The sequence below is a fragment of the Sorex araneus genome, chromosome 1 (genome assembly GCF_027595985.1).
Source record: "Sorex araneus isolate mSorAra2 chromosome 1, mSorAra2.pri, whole genome shotgun sequence".
NCBI classification, from domain to species: domain Eukaryota; kingdom Metazoa; phylum Chordata; class Mammalia; order Eulipotyphla; family Soricidae; genus Sorex; species Sorex araneus.
Window position 1 is genome coordinate 246,326,635 of NC_073302.1, and position 18,708 is coordinate 246,345,342.

At 47.0% G+C, this 18,708-nt stretch overlaps 1 protein-coding gene across 1 annotated transcript in view; it reads right to left on the reverse strand.

The window, feature by feature from the left end:
* Positions 1-7,822: 7,822 nt before the first annotated feature.
* GTF2F2 (general transcription factor IIF subunit 2) overlaps positions 7,823-18,708 on the reverse strand; it is a 155,862-nt gene continuing 144,976 nt past the window's right edge. The window contains exon 8 of the mRNA XM_004604583.2: positions 7,823-9,282. Within this exon, the coding sequence (XP_004604640.1) occupies positions 9,163-9,282 (120 nt within the window). The 3' untranslated portion in view covers positions 7,823-9,162. The remainder of the gene's footprint in view (positions 9,283-18,708) is intronic.

Sequence of the window (18,708 nt, forward strand, 5' to 3'; positions counted from 1 at the left end):
CACATGGGCCACATGCAAGGCAAACTCCTTACCCGCTGTGCTATTGCTCCAGCCCCTAATTGTGTTACATTTTTACAATCAAAAACTGCACCATTACTTGTACCACTAAGGTATACATAGAATGAGCACAAGTGGAAAATACCTACAATAAAAAGTAGGGAGGTCAAGTTTTTCTTATTGGTATTCACATTACCAATCTGTAGTGAATAAGAAGGGGAACTGCGTTAAATGAACTCACCATAACATTTCAACAGAGCCCCTAGGAACGTCAGCAGAGGGCGCCCAAGTTTGCTTCCTAGAATACTTTAATGTAAATAGCAGGACAAAGCCTTGAGTCAGTTTCAAAGCAGGGAAGGGTGTGGAGTCAGGGTAACAAGGCACAGGACTGGAAGACTGGAAGGCTGCTGGGGTCAGCGTTCACTGCAGGCGTGGGAAGTCTTGACCTTGTTTACAGCCGTGAGCTGTGCTACTGTTTGGCAGGAAGGCCCTTCTCATCTCCCTCTCAACTTGTCTATCATTCAAGGGGGTGATGGTGAAGGACAATGACTTGAAAGGTATAATCACAGTCTAACAAATGTGGTAGGGGGGCTGGAGCAATAGTACAGCAGGTAAGACGCTTGCCTTGGACACAGCCAACCTGGGTTCAATCCCCCACATCCTATCTATCTGTGATTCCCCAAACACAAGAGTAATCCTTGAGTGCAGAGCCAGAGTAACCCCTGAGCATTGCTGGGCGTGGCCCCCCAAGTAAAAACAAAGCAGAGCTAAGGGTGTGTGTACATTCACAGAGGGAGGTCAGACCTACCTATTTCCAAGAACTTTGTCACATGCTCTAAAATTTAGGCGTCTGGAATAAATGATGGGGCTCCTTTTATGTTGCTATTTACCTTGTCACTGTGGTAGAGGCCTGGCCACCCATGGTGTGAGTACCAGAGGCGGGTGATGAAAGGAGACACTGTTTTTCTTTTTTCTTTTGCTTTTTGGGTTTCACCCAGAGATGCACAGGGGTTTCTCCTGGCTTGTGCACTCAGGAATTACTCCTGGCGGTGCTAGGGAGATCATATGGGATGCTGGGAATCGAACCTGGGTTGGCCATGTGCAAGGCAGACACCCTTCCCGCTGTGCTATAGCTCTAGTCCCCCATATTTTGGCTTTTTGGGTCACACTCAGCGATACTCAGGGATTATACCTGGCTCTGCACTCAGGAATTACTCCTGACAGTGCTTAGGGGACCATATGGGATGCCAGGGATTAAATCTGGGTCAGCTGCATGCAAGGCAAATGCTCTCCCCGCTGTACTATTGCTTCAGTCCCCATGAGACACTCTTGAGGGTCAGTAGTTGCTCATTTTGTTTTCAAAATGTTTTGCCAGAAAGATAGTAGAGGAGTTAAGGGGCTTGCTGTGCATGTGGCTGCCCTGTTTGTCCCCAGGCACTACCAGAAGTGAGCCCTGAGCACTTCTGGGCGTGGCCTCCCACCCCCATCAATAAAAATCAGTAAAGTCAGGAGTCAAGTGATCACTTTAATTTATGAGCAAGCCTGTCTTTCCTGTATAACCCGATGCTGGCCGTCTCTGAGAGGCAATTGGATTATTTGACAGCTCCTTTAGTCATATGTGGGTACTCAGGTTGGCGATTGTAAATAATGTTATAAACAAAGGGGTATTAATATCTTTTTGGACGAGTGTCTTCATATCCTTCGCATAGAAGTCTAGGAGTGATACTTCTGTTTCACATGTTATTTCTATTTTTTAAAGGAATTTCTTTAAAGACCGCATCTGGACATTGTCTTTATATGGAGTTAAGTTTCCTTGTTTGAAGAGGATGAAAATAGAAAAAGTTGTTTGGTGAGGAGGGAAAGAAAAAGTTGGTTCTTTTAATGCAGAAATTAATTCTACAGTAAGATTCAATTTATTTTTTATTTTATTTTATTTTATTCTTTTTGGATCACACCTGATGATGCACAGTGGTTATTCCTGACTCTGGACTCAGGAATTACTCCTGAGTGGTGCTCAGGGGACCATACGGGATGCTGGGAATCAAATCCAGGTTAGCCGTGTGCAAGGCAAATGCCCTACCTGAAGTGCTATCGCTCCAGCCCATCAATTTGCTTGTTTTGATTTGGGGAACACAACTAGTAATGATGAGGGCTGACTCCTGGATCTGTGCTCAGGTATCACTCCTGGTAGTGCTCAGGAGTACATATACAGTGCGGGGGATTAAACCAGGGTTGTCTGCATGCGAGGCCAAGTGCCTTATACCTGTACTATCTCTCAGGTCCTACAATGAGATTCTGAAGCAAAGGGGGAAATAAATTGGGTATGGAGAAGCAGTGAAGTTGCTAGAGTCTTGGATTTGGTCATGAGTTTAAATCCCCAACATCCCACATGCACCAAGCTTGAGTCTGGCCTTCATGGAAGTGTGGCATCTCACCCTTCCAAGGCTCCTGGGAACCACCAGGACAGACTGTCTAATTTTCAAGAGCAATCCCAGTCCCACAAGTTCTGCCCAAGCGTCCACGCATTTAGCAGCGCTTCTGTTGCAATATTCTCTTCCCTCCCGGTGTGAGGAGTCCCTGCATGCAGGGGCGGGGCTAGAGAAGCTCCTGCAGGTCTGACTGGGAAAGCCCTGGCAGGTGCTTGAAAAAGATCCTCAGAGCCACAGCCCGTGTTGCCCCTGCTGCTCCCAACCGTGTGATTTTTTTCACCTCCAGGGCTAGAGGTCAGTGCAGTTGTTTCCTGGTTGCAAGCTAGAACGGCTGCTCAGCCCCATTTAAATTCACTTGGCAAGTGAGTCTTCATGAGCTGTGGCACTACCACCCTCTCCAAGCCCAAAAGTAGATGCTGTGTAGGAGTAGCCCCTGCTTTGATAGATAAACAGCGGAGTTGTGCGCCCGCTTGGGCTGGCAGGGCTGGAAGGTACCAAATACTGTTTTCTAAAAGATAGGTTAGTCTATCATTAAAGGGGTGTGTTTGTGTTTGTGTGTGTGTGTGTGTATCTGAAATAAGTTCTCATACCTAGCTTGCTGGAGATTATGAGAACTCAACCATGAAGATGTGTCGAGACCCATTTATTCTGAGATGTCTGTCCCAATGTGTTGTAGCTGTTTATCAATCATTATTTTTAAATTATTTATTTATATTTTTAGGGTGGGGCTTTGAACTATACCTGGCAATGCTCAGGGATTACTCCTGGCTCTGCACTCAGGAATCACCCCTGGCGGTGCCCAGGGGACCATATGGGATGCTCAGGATCGAACCTGGGTCTGGGGCATGCAAGGCAGGCTCCTCACCCACTGTACTAAGGCTCTGGCCCCTGTTGTGGCTGCTTTAAAAGGACGATGCGGAACCAGGTCTCCCTGCTTCATGACCTAAGGGCCATCAGACCTAAAAGCAGGTCCAAAGTGCCTGCACTGGGGTGGGGGGCAGGGGGTGTCGTCGGTTCCCACAATCCTGTGCTCTCATTTCCTGAAGACACTTCAAAGACAAGGGGTGTGGGGCTCGGAAGCCTGATGCCTGCCCTGGTGGCTTGAAGGACAGTTATGTACATGGGGGCAACAAGAAATGCACCCATTCTTTGCACTGGGACACTTGTCCTGCTCACCCCTCGGAGGGACCCAATCAGGACAGCTGACAGGAGGTGGGGGAGCCAGAGCTGGCTGTGGGAGGAAGGGGCACCAGAGGTGGGATCTCTCCTCGGTGCCTCATCTCAGGGCTCAAGCACCAGTTCATAGTTACTTTATGGTTTTTCGGGAGGGTCCAAGCCTGGCCCTATGTGGGGGACCTTATGTGGTACTGGGAATCACACCTAGGTTGGCCTCACACAAGGCAGGCATCTTAACCTGCACACGACCTCTCCAGTCCACTTTTTACTTTTTTACATTATTCTTTGGCTGACAAATGTTGGACAAGTGCAACTGTTCCTGGGTCTGCCTGACAAACCATGAGATATGCGCAGATCTGGGGCCGGAGCAATTGTATAGCGGGTAGGGTGTTTGCCTGGCATGTGGCTGACCCGGTTCAATCCCCAGCATCCCATATGGTTCCCTGAGCACCGCCAGGAGTAATTCCTGAGTGCAGACAGGAGTAGCTCCTGAGCATTGCAAGTGTGACCCAAAAAGCAAAAAAAAAAAAAAAAAAAAAAAGAGAGAAATGTGAAGTTTGATAAAAGCAAAGCTGGGCCGCCCCTCCCAGGAGGGATTTGATTTTCTTGGGAAGTGCCTACATTTGCATTTAACTATTTATTGTTCTGTTTTTGAGCCACACTTAGATATGGCTACACTTCTGAGTGATACTGTTCTTTTATCTTTCCGTGGAATTCTAAGAGATTTTCATCATTTTCTTCCCATTCATTGAGGTATCTTTTGCTCAGTGCTCTCGCCATATTTTAATTCTGGAAGCCCAGGTGAGCATGTCATACAGAATTTTGCCCAGAATGCTTCGGTTTCCACACGCGAGTCCCCAGACAATGGCTCAGGGGCCAGTGACTGCTGTCTGGGACACCCCGCTAGACAGAGCCTTCCTTGGCACACCTCCCCCAGCCCCGCCACCACCATAACTGCCACTGGTTGGGGCCTGCTCCCCCCCACTGATTAGATCAGGAAAGGTAGTAAAGGGACGACACCTGACCCAAACAAGAACAGCACATTCCTTTGGAAAATCAGGAGCTGGGACCTGAAGTCAGAATCCTCAATCTGTGTGGGAAGGTGAGCGAAAAAGTGCTGAACAGTGAGGCCAGCCCTGGCACATCAAAGACAAAATCAGCCGTGTGCAGAAGGAATAGGGGAGCAAACCACGTTGGGGGCAGGAAGCCCAAAGGCCCAGAGCAGGCTGGAGCAGACACACCGGCAGGCCAGCAGCAGAGACCAAGAGATGGCTGAGTAGGAAGGAAGAAGGGTCACCTCGGCCTTCTGGCGTCTTGGACTGGATTTCTTCTTGTATTACAACTCCAAAGTCTCAGGGAGGACAGAGGCGAGGGGCCCGGCTGGGATATACACTTCTGCACACATGCAGCGGGGGTCCAGCAGAAAGGCCTTTCTCCCAGTAGGCCACACACACACACACACACACACACACACACACACACACACACACACACACACACACACACACACACACACACACACACACACACACACACACACACACACACACACGAGTTTGGACACATGCAGTGGGGGCCCAGCAGAAAAGGCCCTTCTACACACACACACACACACACACACACACACACACACACATACACATACACACGAGTCTGCAAAAGCCAGCCAGCCTAAAGCAGCAGCATGTGTCCTGGCTGGGTTTACACCAGGGGCAGTGCTCTGCAGGGTGGGAGACAGCCCACAGAGCCAGCAATGCTCTCCCAGGCCCACGCAGAGCCAGAATTGGACCCGGGCTTGTTAGAAAGCCAGAACTGGGCCCTAGCTGGGGCAGAGCGATAGCACAGTGGGTAGGGCATTTGCCTTGCACGAGGCTGACCCAGATTCAATCCCTGGCATCCCATATGGTCCCCCAAGTGCTAGCAGGAGTAATTCCTGAGTGCAGAGCCAGGAGGAACCCCTGAGCATTGCGGGTGTGACCATAAAGTGAAAAACAAACAAAACTGGGCCCTGGGTTGGATGTTAGAGAACATTTTTGTTGTGATCGCTCAGAGATGCTGCCCTTGTCAGACTTTCCAATCCCTCCTGCAACATTTCTCCACCCTGGATCACTGGTGACAGCGATCATCTAACTGTCCCTCCCTGCCTTGGCAAACACAAGCATTCGACACGCTGGAGACCACGAAACCAATGCCTTGTCTTGCTGGAGCCTGAGTTCTAACCTGAATTGACAAAACTCCACTGACTGGATCCACAGGCCCGAGAAAAACCCCTTTTGAACAGAAGATACCTGTAATTTCAAAGAACCCGCCTGGCTTTTCTGCCCTATCCCAGTCGGTGATGGATCTGCAGCAGCGGGTGGCGCGGGCCAACCCCTCCCTGCACTGTCAGCTCCAACACTGACCTGTATCTTTATTGATGTCATCCTGCCTTTGCCAGACTGCACACAGGCAAGCATTTGGTAGAGAGCCCGAGGAGTCTGGCCTCATGCATGCCAGCCGAGTGCTCTGCCACGGAGACACATATTCCTGGCCCACACGACAAGGTCCGCTGTGTTTTGATCTTCGTTGTTCATTTGTTTGGGGGCCATCCCTGGAAATGCTCAGGGCTTACAATCCTGGCTGTGCACTCGGGGATCACACCTGGCAGGTTTGGGGGGCCATGCGGGGTGCTGGGGCTGGAACAGCGCCTTCCCTGCTGTACTAGCGCTCTGGCCCACGTCCAGGCTTTGAAGGGCAGGGAGTGAGTGCTGCTGCAGGCTGCAGGCGTGTGTGGAGGGAGGCTGTGCCCAGATGCCCAGGCGCTTTCCCGTGCTCTACTGCCTACCCCCAGGGTCTCACCGGATTCCTACACTCCTTCAAGTCTTGGCTCAGATCTTCACAACTGAGTTCAGAAGCCGACTCCTGAGAGGGTTTTCCTGATTGTCCTATGATTGGAACTAATCATGTTATTCTGTGCTACCTTCGTATATTTTTTTTTTCTTTTTGGGTCACACCCAGTGATGCTCAGGGGTTACTCCTGGTTTTGCACTCAGGAATTACTCCTGGTGGTGCTCAGGGGACCATATGGGATGCTGGGAATCGCCCTACCCTCTTGCTATCACTCCAGCCCCTAGCTTTGTATCTTTTTATGTGTAATGAAATCACTTAAAAGCTTTATGCATTTAGGGTTCTAAAGACAGAATAGGGGTAAGGCACTTGTCTTGCATGTAGCTGACTCTGGTTTGATCCTTGGCACTGTGTATTCTCCTGAGCACTGAGCCAAGAGGGACCCCTGGGCACTGAGCCAAGAGCGGCCCCAGAGCCAAGAGTGAGTCCTGAACTGACAGATGTGCCCTCCTCAAAAAAAAAAAAAACATTAATATGCTTTGTGTTCTAACTCTCGGTATTCGAGACATTTTACATACTTGTTAAATTTTCATTGCGATTCTATGAAGTGGACTCTGTTTCGGGGTCATATCCAGTGGTGCTCAGGGGATGGTCAGGGGGCCAGGCATTGCTGGGAATGGCTAAACCGAGGCCCTTCTAATGCCATGTCTGCTTGGAGCTCTCTCTCTGATCCTGAAGGAGACACCTTCAATACCCCTAGTTTGCAGGTGTGGAGCCCGAGGTACCAGACTCCCAGAAACACCGCAGCACAGCTTCATATGCGCTGGAGCTCTGCCCTGGCAGAGCAAGTGGCAGTCACCATGCCCACTCTGGCTGGCACCGGTATATGGCTTATGGTTTATGGCATGGACCAAGGGAGGGCTATGGGAGACACAGGTCTGGGTTAGGGCAGCAGCCAACACTCAAGAAGACGGGGTTCTGGAGGCAGACAGGTACCACTGACCAAGGGAATGGCAGGTGCGGACCCATCGTTCTCAGTTCTGGACTGATGATACGATTACCCACCGCTCCTGGGCAAGCGCCTCTATAATCAGCAGCAGGAAGAAGGCGCGGGGGAGGGGGGGTCCTGCACAAGAGCAAGGGAGGGGAAGCCCTCAGAGTGGGCGCGGGGAGCAGAAACACAGCCCTTGTCAGAGAGGATACAAATTCTCTGTGCAGCGGCACTTAATCCTAGAATCCTGGTATTCTGCTGTCAAAAGTTAAGTAAGACAGCAAAATATCATAGTATCTCCCGGATTTCTTTTACCAACACAGCATCTTAAATGTCCTTTTTTCTTTCTTTTTTTTGACTTCTGGTTCGAAACAATACAGGTACCAAAATAGACAAGTTAAAAAACAAACAAACAAACAGGTTTTTACTGGACTCAGTTTGCTAAAGTTTCTTTTGCTTTGGTAATGTTTGTGGGTACAATTTCGGTCAAATTTTGGGCTAGGTAGAACTTTAACCATGGACTTGCATCACTTTTGTTTAAAATTAAGAAAGGAAAACAAAGGAAACATTTCCACATCCAAGGCTTCGACAGTCTGTGTCTAAGACGTGGGCTGCCCACAGAGCTGCTATCGTTACCGGCTCACCGACCCGAGTCTGAAGGGCAGGCAGGAAAACTCTGAGGTGGTCAGTGTTTGAGTGCTTATACCCTGGACTGGGGAGATCCTCTCTGAATTCTTGGGAAAGTATTTAATTTCTAAAGCAAGCAAGAGAACCATCAGCTGACTATGATTTCTGACCCACTTCTCATGTCGCAGTCACTACAGTATGGTCAGCTATTTGTGGAAATTTCTCAGCACAAACGTAAGTGCTCTCCTCTGACTAAGGGATGTGAACATCAAACATGATCACCTATTAAAGCCACCCTAGGCCCCCAACTAAATGCTTTGTTCTTCGACAATTTCAAATTAAGGAGCTTTGGTTTTGTATTCGGCTTAAGAGTGCCTGCAACCGACTTGTAATCGACCACTTTCTTCTTGTTATGTTGTTCCTTTAGGATCTTAACAACCTCAGCCCTTCGGAGCAGAAACATGGACAGGGAGTCCTCACTTAGAAAACATTTCCTGGGGCTGGAGCGATAGCACAGCGGGTAGGGCATTTGCCTTGCATGTGGCCGACCCGGGTTCGATTCCCAGCATCCCATATGGTCCCTTGAGCACCGCCAGGAGTAATTCCTGAGTGCAGAGCCCGGAGTAACCCCTGTGCATCACCAGGTGTGACCCAAAAATAAAAAAAAATAAATATAAAATAAAAAAAAAACATTTCCTAATTTTACAGGTTAGAAATAAATATTTCAAAGGGGAAAAAATGTTCTTCATCTACCAATCCCTAATTCCACTGTAAATAATCTGGATCAACGCAAGGTAAGTTCTATAAATAATTCTTTTTAAATTTTTTGGTTTTGGGGGGGCCACACTTGGTGATGCTCAGGGGTTACTCCTGGCTCTGCGCTCAGGGATCAATCATGGTGGTGCTTGAGGGGGACCCTCTAGGATGCTGGGGATCGAACCTGGGTCAACTGTTGCAAGGCAAATGCTCTACCCGTTGTACTATCGCTCTGGCTCCAAATTCATTCTTTTCCCTTAAATAAACAAACACTCAAGGAACTTCCTAAGAATTATTGGATTAAAAAAATTCAGCCTGTCCCATCTCGGGTTGCATGTGGCCCGCAGCCTTGCGGCTGTCTCAGTCACTCTTCTCTTCTGCTTGATAGTGTCTGTACTCCGGCTTCAGCTCCCACGTGTTCTTGTGGATCCCTTTCACATTCTGAATGCCAATTTCCTTCAAGATTTCCTTCAGGTAGCCCTAAAAAAAAAAACAACAATAAAACACCAAAATAAACAAAACCCAGAGGAGAAGGCAGAAAATGAATATGGCACCACATTATACACATGAATAATAAAAATGAAGGCTTGGAAAGGTCACGATTTCTCAATAAAGAGGTTCAAGAAACAGTCTTTTGGTTTTATGCATACAATATAAAATACCTGCAGAAAATGAACTCGACTATTAGTCTTTTGGGAGTTGAACAACCCGAGCCAATCACTTGAACTTAAAAATAGGCTAGTAGAAAATACACTAGAAAATGACTGGGGCCCAGTGCACAGGGTTGCTAAGTGTGACAGTATATTGGGTGCGTATATTGTGTGTGTTAATGCGTGAATATATATGTATACACACATTTATCTATAACACAAATATTTTTTTTGGACTGGAATATTCTATGAGCAAGCACATTAACAGGTTTTCAGAATTCTCAGTTCTAAGGTGAATTACTCAAACTTGTTACCAGAGTTGGTGTGACAGTACAGAGGGTATGGTGCTTGTCTTGCACATGGCCAACCTGGGTTTGATCCCCAGCACCCCAAATATTCCCCCGAGCCCCGCTGGGAGTGCTCTCTGAGCGAAAGCCTGAAGTAAGCCCTGCGCACCACTGGGTATGGTCCAAAAACTAAAAAAACAAAAACCCAAACCCAACAATAACATAACAATCCCTCAAAAGCTCCACATTTGTTATCAGGCCAGATATTTTTCATGTGTGATAAAGACAGTGTTTGTATTCACTATTACTTGTACCTTGGCCACAATTACTAAGGCAGGTGTGGGATAAGGAATTATAACACTATGGGGCTGGAGAGGTGGATCAAAGAGGTCACACTTGGGTTGGAGCGATAGTACAGCAATTGCTCATGCCTTGCATAAGGCCAGTCTGGGTTCAATCCCTGGCATCCCATATGATCCCCTGAGCAATGCCAGGAGTAATTCCTGAGTGCGGAACCAGGAGTAACCCTTGAGCGTCACCAGGTGTGACCCCAAAAGCCAAAAACAAATGAACAAAAAAACAAAATCCCCAAACAAAAAAAGAAGAGCTCATGCACTGCATGCAGGAACCCCAAATTGGACCCTAACACTTCATGCTTCTTCAAGTACTGCTGAGCTTGAAGAAACAAGTGGTGATAATACATGCCCCAAACCGTGGGTGCGGCAGCTCCTATGTTCGGTGAACAATGCAGGGCAGACCCTCTGTATCGCAGTATTTAAGGCCTGTGCAAGTTCAACCACTATGAACCAAATGGTCACTATATTCCTGCAAATGACTGTTATAATAAATGTAGCAGTAAACCTCACCTTCGCTTATTGGTGCCCAAGGCCAAATTATTCCGCTATAAACTGACAAATGTGAGGCCTGTTCGCCCTATGCCTGGGCTTGGCAGGACACCAGGGACACCCCTATACCCCACATCCCACTCCCTGGTGGGGGTATTCTGTGCTGGGACTGAACCTCGGGGGGGCCTCTGCGTGCAGGGCATGTGTCCAGTCTTTGAGCTATCTCCCTGGCTCCTAAGAAAAGGTAATAATTTTAAAGTGATATTTTTGCTATAAAGGTAACAAACCAATCTAAAAATATTTTTTTGTGTGCATGCTTCAAAGGACTAGTTATAGTATTATAGTGTCTCACTTCAATGATGGAAGGAAGATATGCTCGCTCTCTCCCCCCTCCCCCCCCCGCCTCCAGTTCCTCTTTCTCTCCCTCTCCCCCAGGGATTGAACATAGGGCTACACATGAGGCCACTGCTTCAGTGCTGAAGCACATCCCAGGCCACAGTGTAATATTTTATTTCAGTGAAATGAAACATCAATTTAAAAGCAGTAAAGAGGGCCAGGAGATGACTCAAAGAACCATGTACATGTTTTGTATGTGGGAGGCCCAGGTGCAATTCCCAGTTCCAGAAGGTTCCCTCGAGCAATTCTGGGAGTAGCCTGAAAGCAAACAAGAGCACAGAGGGCCAAGTTCTTCATGCATTCCGGTTTGCATCCGGACTCCACGCAGGGTTTTCGAGCAGCCGCCCTTTCTCTGGGTGCCAGCAGGTGGCAGCAATGAATCAAGTGAGTGCCAGGTTGCCCTGGAGGCGGCTGCCTACTCCCACCTCTGGGCAGTGGGGCTGAATGAAGGACCCCCGCCAGAGGAGGAAACTTGGGGACATCTAGGTAACTGCATATCTGCCCTCTGCTACTTCACACTATATGAAACAGCAGAGGCACTATTCAGAAAGTACAAGTAACTGAAGCTGGCTCCCAGGTGGAAAATGCTGGGCTGTATTTACAAGGCCTTTGTAAAATCCCCAGCTGTTGAGGCTGGAGCAGTAGTACAGCGGGGATGGTGCTTGCAGGTGGCTGACCCAGGTTCGATTTCTAGCACTACACAGGGCCCTTTAAGCCCTGCTGGGTGATCCCTGAGTGCTGAGCCAGGAGTAAGCCCAGAGCACTACCGGGTGTGGCCCCCAAACCAAAAGACTGGCTAACTATTGTGGGTGCAATGCAATGGGTCAAAACTGAAGAGGGCCCGGATCACCGAGGTTCAATGCGGTCGCTACACAGCCACTCCACGGCTTTGAGAAAAGCTAATCAGAAAGTCTTAGGTCAAAGGGCGGGTCATGCTTTGAGGTTCAATGACCCAGGCTGAACACTGCCTGCAGCACAACACCCCCCACCACCACTATGAATGGGGAGAAGCTCCTGAGATCCACCAGGGGTGGTGGTCCCAGAAGAAACAAATGAGGGAATATTTTTCTTTTCTTCTTCTTCTTCTTCTTCTTCTTCTTCTTCTTTTTTTTTTTTTTTAGTTTTGGGGCAACATTTGGCAGTACCCAGGGCAACACTTGGTGATCCTGGGGATCAAACCACGGCCACATGCCAGGCAAATAAGTGCCTTAAGCCTATCTCTCTGGCCCGTCTTTTCCTTTGAATAGTATGAGTTGAGATACACACATTCTCAATTTGTCAAATAACAAGATGAGAGCAGGGTGACAATGGCTAACCATGGCACAGAATTACTTTGGGTGAGTGGCAGGAGGAGGAACTTGAGGACGTTTCAAATTATAGCCTTTGGCCACTTTACATGAACTCAGAAAGTGAGCCTTGCACAAGGCACTGGCAGAACAAATTGAAACAGTGAAAAATAAGGTTAGAGAGTCTCTTAAAAAAATAATTGACAGAGAAACAGCGAGAGCATGCAACTCTTCTGTCAAAATCTCCCAAGGCAAGCTTGCTCTTCAAGCTCGGGTTCTCCCTTGAACATGCATCTCGCTCGCTTCTGTTTGTTTGCTTGCCTTTTCCACTCTGGAGAGGCCTGTGTTTACTCTCAAACATGTATTTCTCCCTTTCCTTCCCCTCACATATATTTTTTTTCCCTTCTCACATACATTTCTAGATAAGACTTCAATAAAAACTTTCTTGCTTCACAAACAACAACAAAAACCAAAATAAAAAGGAATCGAAAGAAACCTCCAAGTTCCCTTCGGCCTTTCGCTTCCAAACTCATGCACTGGTTTCCACTCGCCTCCTCCTTCCGCACTTCCCTTCACACAGACTTCCTCCTGCTTCTGTGTCTGTGTGCTTCTGGCTTCTTCCATACGCTCCTCTCTTTCCCTAAGCTGCCTCTTCCTTCCCTCAAATCAAAACTCATCACCCTTCCAGCCGGGGCTCTGTGCCCTTTCTCGGAGACTTGCCCCTGAGAACACACCTCTTAGATTCTCCATACTGCCCTGCGCCTACTTCAGTGAGCCCTTTTCTCCCCCGTGACACCATCTCTCCTGCTCCACAGGTGCCTACCTATACCGTCACTTACGCCGAAGGACTGAGTGTGCCTACGGGGAAGTGGGAGGGGACAGAAGGGCCCGTGAGCGAGCCCTTAGGCATGAGGCCGCACTGTGCTAACTCCAGTTCTCAAGCGCTCATTGGCCCGGACAGGGTGATGGCCCGCTTGGAGAAATAAACGTTTACTGATTAAATTGTGCTACCTGACTGTGAGTGACACTTATTGCTAAAATCTGTATTATAAGGCTAACATACAGGAGAAAATGTCAACTGGGGGGAATTCTAGAGGTCCTAAGAGGATTGAAGGCTAACTGGTGATCTGATTTTCCTTGTTACAAATTTAGTACCGGAGAGAAAGCTGTAGGGGCTGAGCGCAAGGGTTTCCCAGGACCAGTGGGAACAACCCCTGGGCATGACCAGACGTGGCCCCCGAGCAAACAAACAAAAAGTCCATATAGTCACGTAAGCATCATTCGAGTATCTACTATGGGCCAGGCAGAGTGGCACACTGCCTTCATTCTCACAGAATTCACAGTGTAAGATCAGGGTGTGTGTGGGAGGGAGGCAAAGATGGAGAAGCAGGCAATCAGGAAAGAAAGACGTGAAAATGATTAAGACATATCAGCAGGATGTTACAGGAGCACCTGTAACATGTTCACGATGTTCAGTTGGGATGTGCATTTGCTCAACTGAACTGAATGACAATTCAACCTGCACAGCCTAAGAGAAACCAGTTCTCCTCTTCTGATTTATTCTAATATTGAATGAGTTTCCAGTGCAGACCTTTGCTGGCCACCTGTACTTCACACAAAGGGTTCTAGCCACTCATCTCCATGCTGCATAGGATCGGCGATTTCTCATGGTCGACTAAGACTTCTGGTGCAGAAGGTCGAAAATAAAAACCTGGTTTCTGCCTGGCAATTCCTCCTCAAAGGGAATTTGAGGCCCTCAGAGCGAGCCTGATGCAGGGGAGAAAGGGGAGGCAGTTTCCATGGAAGGAAAAGGGTAAAGCTCACACTTGACTGGGTAAGTCAAGGGACAAGGACATGGCTTATGTTTATGGGTCAAGGTAGAATTGTGGCAACTAGGGAAACAGCTCAAAGTGCTGGAGCACATGCTCTGCAAGCTGGAGCCCATAGGGGTTCGAGCCGTACTCCACACGGTTCTCCAAGTATCTCTGGATATGGCTCCAAAACAGAACAGAACAGCAATGTGGGGGCCCAGAGGCCAGACATCCAAGGATCAAATTTCTAATTTCCCAAGATCAAGACAAATCTTCACAGAGTCACAAGGCACAGTGGCCTATTTTCTTACCCCTCTCTCCTTCCTTTCCTCCCTCACCCCCTACCATTTCTCCTACCATCTCTGTCAATTAAATGAGGGATTTATCTGCATCTCATTATACTGTGAAACTCAGTATAACTCAGATTAGCATCACATACATAATAAATAAACTATATATAAATTCCTAGAAGTTGGTAAATCTCCCCCAAAAAGGTTGCAATAACTATGTAATATTACAATTTGTATCAAAGATGGCACTGGGAATGCAGTCATCAAGGAAAGATCACTATGCTTTTAATTTTCTATTGTCATCATTATTTAAGAAAAAAAAACCTTTTACTTTGATTTGTTTTTAGAAGGGGATTTTTGGTCACACCTAGTAGTGCTCAGGTCTTACTGTTCCCAGCCTGTACTCAGGAAGCCATATGCAGTTGGCTGTATGTGAGGTATGTGCCTTTAACCTCTGTATTATTTGTCCATCCTCTTAATCTGATTTTTAAAAAGCCACTCTTCTATAAAGCCACTTAGACTTTTTGTGCCATAAGCTATTATATTTTAATTAATGCACAATGCCACACCTGTGTGGCCGTGTAAGTGATTTGCAACTGTTTGCATATTTTAGATAAAACTTATTTCCTCAGGGGCCAGAGTGATAGCACAGTGGGTAGGGCGTTTGCCTTGCACGCAGCCGACCCGGGTTCGATCCCTGGCATCCCATATGGTCCCCCCACCACCAGGAGTAATTCCTGAGTGCAAAGCCAGGAGTAACCCCTGAGCATCGCTGGGTGTGACCCAAAAAGAAAAAAAAAACTTATTTCCTCAGACCAAATTTAAAAAATGTTAATTGTTTAAAGATGTAAGATGTAAAGAAAGTCTAAAAGCAGTAAGGGTATAAGAGCCAAAGGCTACAGAATCAGAGAGCTGGGTCTATAAACCAGCTATCAATGGGGAGGGCCTGTGTTGGGGGGTGGGGGGCATGGGGGGGAGAAACCTTGGGTACTGGTGGAGAGGGCTGACACCAGTGTGGGTCTGGTGATGAGACACTGTATGTGTGACAGATGGAGTGACAGTACAGCGGGTTGGGCAGTAGACCTGATCTGATTCCCTATGGTCCCCAGAGCACCGTCAGAGCAATTCTGAGTGCAAAGCCAGGAGTAACCCCTGAGCATTGCCAGGTGTGGCCCAAAATTCAATGGGGGCCAGGAAGTGGGGGGGGGGGGGAGAAAAACTATATGCATGAACAGTTTTTTTTTAATTTTTATTTCTTATTTTATTTTTTGGGTCACACTCAGTGATGCACAGGGGTTACTCCTGCCTCATGCACTCAGGAATTACTCCTGGTGGTGCTCGGGGGACCATATGGGATGCTGGAATTGAACCCGGGTCAGCCGCGTGCAAGGCAAATGCCCTACCCGCTGTGCTATCGCTCCAGTCGCATGAACAGTTTTTAAATCAAAATACCACCACGAAAGGAAAAAAAAAGGAAAAAAAAGGTGATTTGCATACTCCAACTTACTCCAACTTATTCCAATGCTGGGATATACATAATAGCTTCCAATTGGGAAAAAATATATACATGGTATATGAAGTTAACTCTGAATATTAATTAAGAAAATACAAAGATATCCAAAAAATTAGTAAAGATAAAAACATGCTTTTGGAATTTAAATATGAATTCCTACATTTAGAATAACAATTATTAGTACATTTGGAGTGAGGCAAATCCTTGAATGTACAAAAATTATCAATTGGCAGCTATTAGTCTACTTGATAATACTGCTAGAAATTAAATGGCAGAAAGACTCTGTAGGTGTATATTTTACCAACAGAGAATTTTCAGTAAGTGGGTTAGCATTCTCAATAATAAAGCATCACTCATACCAAAAATATTTCTCATTTTTGGAGGGGGAGGGCACACCCAGCTATGCTCAGGTGTACTCCGGAGCTGAGGGGATCTCTCCTTGCGTAGCTTAGGGGGCTGCATGAGGGTCGGGGATGGAACCCAGGTCTACTGCATGCAAGGCAAGTGCCCACTGCGCTCCCAATACTAAAAATACCTCAGAGAACCAAGTTTTACTCTACAGCAACAGGAGCAAAAAGTTTCCTGCTAAGAACTTAAAAAACTGATCAATGACAATCTGAGATCTTCAAGTTGAAGACACAATTCCACCTCTGAGAGGCGTCAGGAGCGAGGCCGCGCAGCCCCCTGCGGGGTGAAGTGCAAGGCTGACTCTGAATATCAGCCCATACTCCATGGAAAATAAGAGGGAATTTGAGTATCATCTCCGACCATTCTGGAAGGAAGGAGGTGTGCTTTAACGCTGTGACACGGAACTGAGGGTGGCCGGCTGGCAGGACAAGATCTTCTGCAACAGGGTAATTCTGTGCTATTTCAAGCCTGGGGTACCACTTGGAACTCAGAAAAGATACTCTATTTCTGTTCCAGTGGCTAGCTCAGAGTTCGCGGGAGGCTTTTCTGGCCACCATGTAGCAAAATCCTACTAAACGGGAGAGAGGGAGAGAAGCGGAGAGGGAGAGAGGTGCAAGGTGGATGCCTTGTAAACAGCCAGCCCACTGGGTTCAATCCCCAGCACTGCCAGGAGAGATTCCTGAGCACTGAGCAAGCCTTGAGTATGGTAGGGTGAGCACCCTCCCCACCAGACCCCCCAAAAAACAATTCCCGGAATGGACAGTGAAGAGATGGGATGAGATGGATCTAATTAACCAGATCTGGGTCTAAGTAGGTGGATCTAGACATGTCTAAACCTAGAGGCATTCCTTAACTTCCCAGCTACTTGAGCCAATAAATTCTATTTTTGTTTAAGCTAGTTTCTGTTGGGTTTCTATTCCTTGCAACGGAAAGAGTTCCAACCAATTCACAGATATGTAAGAACTCATACTTCTAAATTAGAAAAAAAAATTATTTTTGATAGGAGAAACGCTCGTATGTCAAATTCTTCTAGCCATTTTATCCTTTAAAGAAATAAATATATCTCTTGGAGTCTTCTCTCCTGCCCACATCACAACCTGCCATATATACTTTCTCTTTCTGACCCTCCTTTACATATTTCTAAATAAAACTATTTTGCTTAAAAAAAAAATTCTTGGGGCCAGAGAGATAGTGCAGGGAGTAAGGTGCTTATCTAGCCAGGCAGCTGATCCCAGTTTAGATGCTGGCATCAGGTACCCCTGAAGTACAGAGTCAGAAAAGCCCCCGAGCACAGCATTGCATCCCATACTGTGTGGCATATCTGCCGGGGGTGGGGGTGCGGGGGAGGGAAGTATATCTTTTATCTTGGTGTCAAATGATGCTTTATTTATTTTTATTCGAGTGTGTACTTAGACTTGTCTGGAAACAAACAGGATTAGGTTAACAATACCTAACTGTATTGGTTGGGCCTGTATACCCAAAGTCTCCTTGGTACAAACGAACAACTGCCTGCTATTAAAGCATTATTCAGTGCTGGGAAACAAAATATGGGCACCGCACTGCTTTGCATCAAAGCCACGCAAATCTTCGTCTCATTTCCCCTGGTGACTTGAACCTACTTTCATAAAAGCATACAAATTGTTCAATTACATATTCTGAATTTTAAACCTGCTCCACTGGGGCAGGGGGGAGGAGCTGGGGGCTGGAGGGAGCACACAATCTGGAGGGGAGAGGGGGAAGCAGGTTCAATCTTGAATACCGACAAGCCCTGAGCATCCCCTGTCCCTCCACGCCCCCACAAAAGCATGCTCCACTTTCTTTCTGGGGACTTCACTGGGAACTGATGTTAGAGGAAAGCATCAGTAGTTAAAGATAAACATGGTTTTGTAGCTGGGAGACTAGAAGACAAGGGTTTAAGGGGTTTGAAGCGATTATTATCAGAAGTTATCTGCAATGACTCCTCCGATAGAAATGAAAGGTTCCAAGAACACAGGCAGACAGAGTGAGCTCCAAATGGTCTTGGCTGTTTGGTGTTTCAACGGGATCAATTAGATAAACTCTTTAATGGCCTGTGCTTTTGAAGGGAGCGCTGAATACATGTCCATTTCAGAGGCATAATAAAATATGAATAAAAACTAGAAACAACATATTTCAGGTGAAAGATCAAAGACTGCCAGGGGAGAAATAATAGGCTTTCTCTCATATTTCACTTTGGAAGGATGAAAAAAAAAAAAAAAAACCAAAACAACTCTGACTTCTTTAAAAGGAAACTGTATCCCTAACCGCATATTAGTTAAAATGGAGCTTGTTTGCCCTGGAGTGCCTTTAACCCTTTGTTTGCTTGTGCCAGTCACACACTGGCAAATGAGAACGACAATGGATCCAGTCACTGATTTTACTTGCAAAAGCAAAAGTTTTTA